General features: G+C 42.4%; 1 protein-coding gene across 1 annotated transcript; it reads left to right on the forward strand.

Moving 5' to 3' along the window:
- The first annotated feature begins 555 nt into the window (after positions 1–555).
- LOC143788168 (uncharacterized) lies at positions 556–6,402 on the forward strand. The gene is made up of 8 exons (XM_077277596.1): positions 556–1,886; positions 2,181–2,458; positions 2,783–2,874; positions 2,983–3,045; positions 3,562–3,700; positions 4,804–4,995; positions 5,298–5,426; positions 6,048–6,402. Exons 1-8 carry the CDS (start codon positions 614–616, stop codon positions 6,246–6,248), a joined length of 2,367 nt encoding a protein of 788 aa, XP_077133711.1. The 5' UTR covers positions 556–613; the 3' UTR covers positions 6,249–6,402.
- Positions 6,403–8,760: the final 2,358 nt, after the last annotated feature.

Below are 8,760 nucleotides of genomic sequence, written 5' to 3' on the forward strand. Positions count from 1 at the left end.
TATGTACTCGGGAAGCCACGTTTCCTCTTCTATCTGCAATCTTTATGTGCACCCTAATGTTACAATTTATTATTTCTCCTGCTATATTTAGTCGACTTGGTGCCCTCCTTACTATATTCTGTAACACTGCTGTGTTCCTCCATCTCCGATGGTTATTTTAATATGTCTTTGTGCATATGTTGTTTTTAGTGAGATCATGTCCAGCAATTTTGCATATTTAATGCATAAGATACATTTATTTATTAAACTTTATATTTGTTGGTGCATAAGTTCTTGTATTATTCCTAGGTGCTCACAGTTTTTTGAACAGTTAGATGCAAAACATTTAAGGCCCATCAGTAAAATCTTAAAAAATAAAAATATGTTACATTGCAAAATAAAACTTTTCATATACTGGGTCATGTTGTTATGTCAAACTTAGTCCTGCAGCAGTTGATGACATCATCGCTTACACTCAGACCGATGATGTCACAATGGCGATGATGTCACAATACTAGGTGACTGTTAGGTTAAGGATTCCGTTGTCACTTTTCTCACTTTACCTTCAACTGTTGGAGAGTGAAGACAACTTTTGCGTACTTCGTAAATTCGTTATTTTCGATATTAACTTATCATGGAACGAAAAAGGAAGTGCACTGAAGAGAGTTTTTCTCAGAGAGGAGAAACTTCTCAGGACATTGTACAGGACGTACCTGTTGAAAAAACAGATGATCCCTGTACAACATCTTCAGGATATCCACCAGAGATGAAGACCCTTAAAAAGGGGACAAAAAGAGGGAACTCATCTCCTGAGAAGGAATATGAAACCTCAAATAAGAGAGGAAAAATTGTGGAAACTTTTCAGGACATTGTACAGGACGTACCTGTTGAGAAAACAGATGATCCCTGTACAACATCTTCTGAATATCCACCAGAGATGAAGACCCTTAAAAAGGGGACAAAAAGAGGGAACTCATCTCCTGAGAAGGAAGATGAAACCCCAAATAAGAGAGGAAAAATTGTGGAAACTTCTCAGGACATTGTACAGGACGTACCTGTTGAGAAAACAGATGATCCCTGTACAACATCTTCTGAATATCCACCAGAGATGAAGACCCTTAAAAAGGGGACAAAAAGAGGGCACTCATCTGCTCAGAAGGAAGATGAAACCCCAAATAAGAGAGGAAAAATTGTGGAAACTTTTCAGGACATTGTACAGGACGTACCTGTTGAGAAAACAGATGATCCCTGTACAACATCTTCTGAATATCCACCAGAGATGAAGACCCTTAAAAAGGGGACAAAAAGAGGGAACTCATCTCCTGAGAAGGAAGATGAAACCTCAAATAAGAGAGGAAAAATTGTGGAAACTTTTCAGGACATTGTACAGGACGTACCTGTTGAGAAAACAGATGATCCCTGTACAACATCTTCTGAATATCCACCAGAGATGAAGACCCTTAAAAAGGGGACAAAAAGAGGGAACTCATCTCCTGAGAAGGAAGATGAAACCCCAAATAAGAGAGGAAAAATTGTGGAAACTTCTCAGGACATTGTACAGGATGTACCTGTTGAGAAAACAGATGATCCCTGTACAACATCTTCTGGACATCCACCAGAGATGAAGACCCTTAAAAAGGGGACAAAAAGAGGGGACTCATCTGCTGAAAAGGAAGATGAAACCCCAAATAAGAGAAGAAAAATTGTGGAATCTGAGAGTGGAAAGGATGTTACCTCTGAAATAAGGTTTAGTGCATCAGCTAAAACCAGGAGCTCTCACCTACATCAAGAGAGAGTTGAAAATCAAAGTTGTAGAGATCAACATAAGAGAAAGAGGACATCCGACACTGAGACCACCACAAAGAGAAGATGTGAGAGTGACAACTCCATCGATCAAGCTCCAGAAGGTAAAGTCTATAGTCATTTAGTCACAGGCCACATCCATGTTTTATATACAGTGTTCATTAATTTTACAAAATGTAACCTAATGACATAATCGTATCCTGTACATCTTACCATTCACATCAGAGCTCTCCACCTTCTATACTTGGGGCTCTCCAGCCAGAACATGGTGGTAACCAGGTTCATCATGGTTCAAAGTTTATGATAGCTTTTTAAAAAAATGCCAATTTATTGTAGCATTATATGTGAGTGTGACTGTAAGATTAATTGTTGGTTCTTATATCTGTTTTCTTTTCTAGGTGTAATCGGTGCTCAGACCACCAGCCCTTCAGAGCAAGTGACTGCCTGTCTTTCCCTGGAGAGTTTTATCTTTACCAGGAAGCTTGGAGAAGGCAGTTTTGGCAAGGTGATGCTGGCGACACATCAACCCAGCGGACTTCAGCTGGCTGTCAAGATGGTCAAGAAGAGGAAATTGTTGGAGAACGCTAAACACACCATCCGCATAGAGAGAGGTGTCCTGGAAATCACTGAAAAAAGCAGATTCTTCACACATGCCTATGGGACCTTCCAGACAGCGGTAAGAGACTCCTCGCCTTCTAGAAATTCTCTCCTTTCTCCCCATCATGTCCAGTTGCTTCCATTAGATTGTAAATTCAATCTTTGCCTGTGCAAATGAGTAGCCCTGCTGCATGCTCTGTGTGCCTGTATTCCCTGGGCGCCATTACTGGTGGCTATCATTAGAGGATTTTGACTTAGTTTTCACCCTGGACACCTCTCCAGTGTGTGCAGACACAGAGACATGTCTTCTGGACACACAGTAGAGGTCCCAGAACCATAGTAAATGTTATCAGGATGGATAAAATCTGCATTATTTACCATGATCTTCCCTCCTCTCGCACAGGACTATGCATTTTATGCCATGGAATATCTGACTGGTGGCGATTTGACTGCATTTATCAAATCCAGAGGCCCCCTGGATGTCTGCACGACCAGGTAAGAGAACAGCCGCTCTGTGATTTCTGTGCCCGCTGTCTCCCCTCATAGTTATTAGTGGTTCAGTAGAACAATTAATGCTGATAGGATTTTTTTCTTCCTTATTAGGTTCCTTGCAGCAGAAATCTTGAGTGGAATACAGTTTCTCCACAGTCGGGGGATTATTCACCGGTAATAAGTCATTTATTTTTTTATACATAGTGAAAGATTTACTATGGAAAATAGTTAAATGTGCCAAAATTGTGGTGTTATTTGTGCCAAAAATCTGGTGAACATGACTTATACCACATTTATGAAGTGTTTTAGACACTTTTTGGGGCTCACTCGAAGAGGGGTCAAGGCTTTTCTGGAAATGGGAATAGTTTGATAGGAATCCATGTGGCTTACAATGTCACAACATGCAACTAAACTGTAACCAGATTTTTTGAAAATTATTGGCTGTAAGTAATGAAAACAATAGTGGTGTAACATCGGACAAAATTCTGAAGATGCTCCTAATTTGTCGAACAGTCACTGTGATGAATGTGGCGTGTTTTCAGACAGCCTGGTGTATGTCTACACAAGATAGAATTAGTGAGTCTGCCCCCAGTGTTTAGTGAGTGGTCCTGTGAAGCCCCCACAGTAACCCCAGCACTACAGCTCATCTATGTCTGATTCACAGAACTATTTTTCTTTATTTTTTAAAAGGGATTTAAAACCAGACAACATTCTTCTGGACGGCGATGGACACGCTAAGATTGCTGATTTCGGCCTTGCTGCTATGAATGTATTTGGCTCTCAGAAGATCAGTGAATTTTGCGGCACTCCTGGCTATATGGCTCCTGAGGTGACTATGTGACTACTAATATCTCATACTTTATTATCCACCTGCAATTCTCACTTAATGTGGAGCTTGTGGAATCACAGATCTATCACCACAGCGGCCCACATTTACTAACGCTATCTAATAGATGGACTGTGTAAGAGCCCCCATACATATTAGACTAAAGTCAGCCGAACTGGCCAATATCAGAAGAATCAGCCTAGAGAAGAACGGTGGCTCAGTGATTAGTAATGCAGCCTTACAGCGCTGGGGTCCTGGATTCAAATCCCACCAAGGACAACATCTGCAGCGAGTTTGTATGTTCTCCCCGTGATTGTGTGGGCTTCCTCTGAGTTCTCCGGTTTCCTCCCACACTCCAAAGACATACTGATAGGGAATTTAGATTGTGAGCCCCAATGGGGACAGTGATGATAATGTATGTAAAGCGCTGTGGAATAAGATAGCGCTGTATAAGGCTACTTTCACACTAGCGTTAACTGCATTACGTCGCAAATGCGTCGTTTTGCCGAAAAAACGCATCCTGCAAAAGTTCTTGCAGGATGCGTTTTTTCTGCATTGACTAACATTAGCGACGCATTTGCGACGCAATGACACACGTCGCAACTGTCCTGCGACGGTTGCGCCGTGCTGTGGCGGACCGTCGGGAGCAAAAAACGTTACATGTAACGTTTTTTGCTCCCGACGGTCCGCTTTTTCCGACCGCGCATGCGCGACCGGAACTCCGCCGGAACTCCGCCCCCACCTCCCCGCACTTCCCCGCACCTCACAATGGGGCAGCGGATGCGCTGGAAAAATGCATCCGCTGCCCCCGTTGTGCGGCGGGGACAACGCTAGCGTCGGGGACCTCGGCCCGACGCACGGCGACGGGCCGAGCCCGACGCTAGTGTGAAAGTAGCCTAAGAAAAGCATAATAAATTAACAGTCTAATGTGTACTGGGGCTTCAGAGGTAGCCATCAACCAAATGATCTTTTGGCTGACATGTAATACTCTATGTATGGTGCTTAGGTGTGGAAAAACACTACCAGTAAACATGGACCACGGTTGTTTTCTCTCTCCCAGGATGGACAATAAACTAACTTACTCTTTTAATCTTATGTTTCCACAGATGGTTCGTCAACAGCCCTTTAATTACACGGCCGACCTGTTCGCTTTTGGGGTCATGGTCTTCCAAATGGCCACAGGATCTTACCCGTTTTACTCTGGTCCGTGTTTACGAAGGCTTGCCTATTCACTGCAATGTGATGAACCTTTCTATCCAAACACCATGGATTCTCAGCTCAGGAACGTCATAGAGAGAGTGAGTAAATAGACACTTAATATCCTATCCTGTACTATCCTATCCTGTACTATCCTGTACTATCCTGTCCTGTACTATCCTATCCTGTACTATCCTGTACTATCCTGTCCTTTAATATCCTAGCATGTACTATCCTATCTTGCACTATTCTGTCCTATCGTATTTCTTTCTAGCAATGGTTGCTTTAATAAATCCATCGTTCTATAAGAAAATGAGAAAATAATTCTGTAACTGTTTTTTTCTGAAATTAATATTATTATATTATTACTTGTGATATAATAATGGTTCTTATTTATTTGCAGCTCTTGTGCAAATCGCCAGAGAAGAGGCAGGAAGTTTGCAGCAATTTAAAAGGACATCCATTCTTCTCGACCATAAACTGGGAGGAATTAGAGGCGGGAAGGTCACGTCCACCATTTACAATGACACCTGTAAGTGCACAGCGTTATTTTATTATAATGTCACCTCCTCGTCTGTGTAATGTGATAAAATGTGTAAGAAATACTCAAATAATGAGTAACAATCTACATAGTGTAGGCCAGAAAGTGTTTATCCTCCCCTGCTGGTAAATGGGAGGAATTACAGTATGGGGCAGGATGGACAGGCTTTTACATATTTCTCAAAAGTGTAATTATTGTCCCCAATACTTCAGAAGGCCACTTAGTGAATAACTCGGATCTATTAAGCTGCGTTCACACTGTGGATTTTTTTTTTTTGCAAAAAAGCCATAATACTCTCGACATTTTAGTGGGGAAACCAAAACAAAAGTATGAATGTTTGTTGATACTGCAGCAAAACAACCCAATGTGGTTGCAACGTGTGAACACAGCTTTATGGTGCAGTTGTAGCAGATGTGGATACCGCAGATTGCCGGGCAGCACCAGTAGTTGACTTGTTCTCAAGCTGCAGGTAACGATGCATCATGGCGATTAGCGGTAATCTGCACTCGGCTACCACGGCTCATCCACAATCTGTACAGGTGCCCTCAGGAGGGGACGGATATAATTAAATACCTAATGAAGTAACCAGACTGATTTGTCTTTCTTCTATAGATCCCAGTTTTGGAAACCAGCAAACAAATGGAATTGGACCAAGTGATGTCTGGCACTGAAGCTCAGAAACCACCTATAACCCCGGAGGACCAGCAGCTGTTCTGTGGCTTCTCCTATATCAGCAACAGGTGGAAGAACATTAAAAGCCGCAGAAATAACAGCAATGGAAATATAACGTATTCCCCTCCCCCCAATACCTGACTACTGGGTCAGGGAGGCGTGGACCTGGGTGTGGTCTGAAGAAACAGGCGGGGTCTGTTGGAATCCCACCCCGAGTTCTTCCATCTACTCTGTTACATATCAGAGACCATAGTGTCCTGCATTCTCTATTGCTGCCCCATAACTCACCTGGCTGGCATGCTGCTTGGAGATGTAGGACCGTCATACTACAGGACGGCACGGTGGCGCAGTGATTAGCACTGTTGGCGAGCAGCGCGGTGCTCCTGGGTGGAAATCTGGGACACCATCTGCACAGAGTTTGTTTGTTCTCCCCGTGTCTGTGTGGGTTTTCCCCGGGTACTCCGGTTTCCTCCCACAACTCAAAACATACTGCTAGGAGAAAAAAAAAAAAATAATTAATTATTGAACATCATCATCCTGGATCTCGTGTATTTCTGTATTTATCACCAGTATGTGACATATAGAAAGGTGGTAACACTGCACAGTGTCAGGACGTTCATATACTATTACTTATCCTCTACATTACACACCTGTAAGAATTCACTGATGTCCACAGTGACATAAAACATGAATTTCTGAATAAGTAGGTTTTGAGCCTCTAGTAGTCTGCACAGTTACGATGTAACACGTAAACTCACCGGCTCCTTCCTACAGCCCTCCCTATACGTTGTTATTGCTTCCTCCTGAGAATGAGGTTGTGTTGTTACTAGAACTCCGGGTTTTATGTTACTACGTGCGCTATGAGGATTTTATTTAGCGGTATATGTACAGCGGATGTTGGTTGTGAGTGCATGGAGCGGGCTCAGGAGCGGAGAGCGCGTCCTACAAGGCGGCAGTGGGTTGGATACACAGCTGACTCGCATCTATAACTGACTGAGGTGGCATTGTTACTAGAACCATGGGTTTATGCATCTTCCTGCAGCCTCTAACTCTGACATTATCACTCTCTTCCATCTCTCCATGAAGCCTAATGTCCATCAGTCACTAATCTATTGTATATCTGTCATATCACAAGCAGAATAAAGTTACATCAGTCGCCCAATAACTTGGCAGGGCAGTAATGTCCCTGACTACATGGGTGGAATACTATAGCCGCAGGACTCTGCTGGTGATACACAGCACAGAATAGCGCAGTATGGCGTCACATGGCAGAGAATTATCATGACATGTACTGTACATAGCACTGAGAATATTCTGGGAACTGGGTGATATTTCTGTGGCTCCAGGTTCAGCAGTAACCCATAATATCTATCACAGAATGTGACCGTCCAGTCTACTCTATCACAGAATTACACAAATTCTCCACATTTCTAGTGATCTCAATGGTTAATGTAAGTTTTCCGTTTCTCATCAAGCATACTTCCCCACATCTCGGTGTCTACAGTAGGAATGTTCATGTCCTGCCCCCGAGAATACAAGAACCTGTACAGGACGCCTACTTTTGAGTGGGTATGTAATCCACACCAGTTTTTGGACCAGGACAAGGCCAAGTTGTCTGTGATTTGACACATTGAAGGCAAAGTGATAAATATTAAATAAAAAAAAACATAAATTCACAGCTTTATCCCCTTTCTGACCTTGGATGTACGGGGTATGTCATGGCGATTTCACACATTCGCTGCCAGGTGTTCAGCTAACATGAAAACTGACCCCCAGCTCTCACTGCCAGGAGCGGCGCCCCCGCTGCCCTCGGCAGTTTAACCCCCTAAATGCTGTGAATGATATCAATCTCAACATATAGGGGGCAGGGAAAGGTAGGGAGGCTCTCTCTCCGCTCTGATCGGCGCCCCTGTGAGGGCCTGATCATTGCCATGGCGACCCGGGTCACCAGGCTAGCAAGCTTGTTACATTATGCTCAGCGCATGGTCTAACAAGCTTGTGTGTCAGTGCAGACCTGACAGCTGTAAATCATTGCAATGCTTTATAACCAGCGATCACAGTGATAAAAGTGAACGTTCCATAGGGGGACTAAGTAAAAAAGAAAAGTTAAGTAAAAAAAAATATATATTTTGTTAAATATTAAAAAAAGAAAATCACTAAATATTAACGGTAAAAAATATATATTGAACCCATATATTTGTATTATTATTCAAAACAAAATAAGTAAACAACTATTTGGCATCGCTGTGTCTGGAATGACCCACCCCATGGAAAACATAAATTTGTCACACTAGTTAGCCCCTTCAGTGAATACTGAAAAAAAAACCAGGGTAAAAAAACTATGCTTTTTTCATCATACCGCCAAACAAAAAGTGGAATAAAACGTGATCAAATAGACAAACTGTAAATAAAAATGGTATGTCTAGAAACGCCATCTTGTCCCACAAAAAATCAAGCCACCATACAGCATTATCTATGGAAAAAAAGTTATAGTTCTCACAATATAGAGATGCAAAAATTATTTTTCCTATAACATAGTTTCTATTGCATAAAAGCACCAAAACATAAAAAAATGTATAAATGTGGTATTGCTGAAATTGTACTGACCCGAAGAATAAAGCTTCCTTATCAATTTTACCACACGCGGAACAGC

This window comes from Ranitomeya variabilis, chromosome 8 (genome assembly GCF_051348905.1).
Source record: "Ranitomeya variabilis isolate aRanVar5 chromosome 8, aRanVar5.hap1, whole genome shotgun sequence".
Taxonomy (NCBI): domain Eukaryota; kingdom Metazoa; phylum Chordata; class Amphibia; order Anura; family Dendrobatidae; genus Ranitomeya; species Ranitomeya variabilis.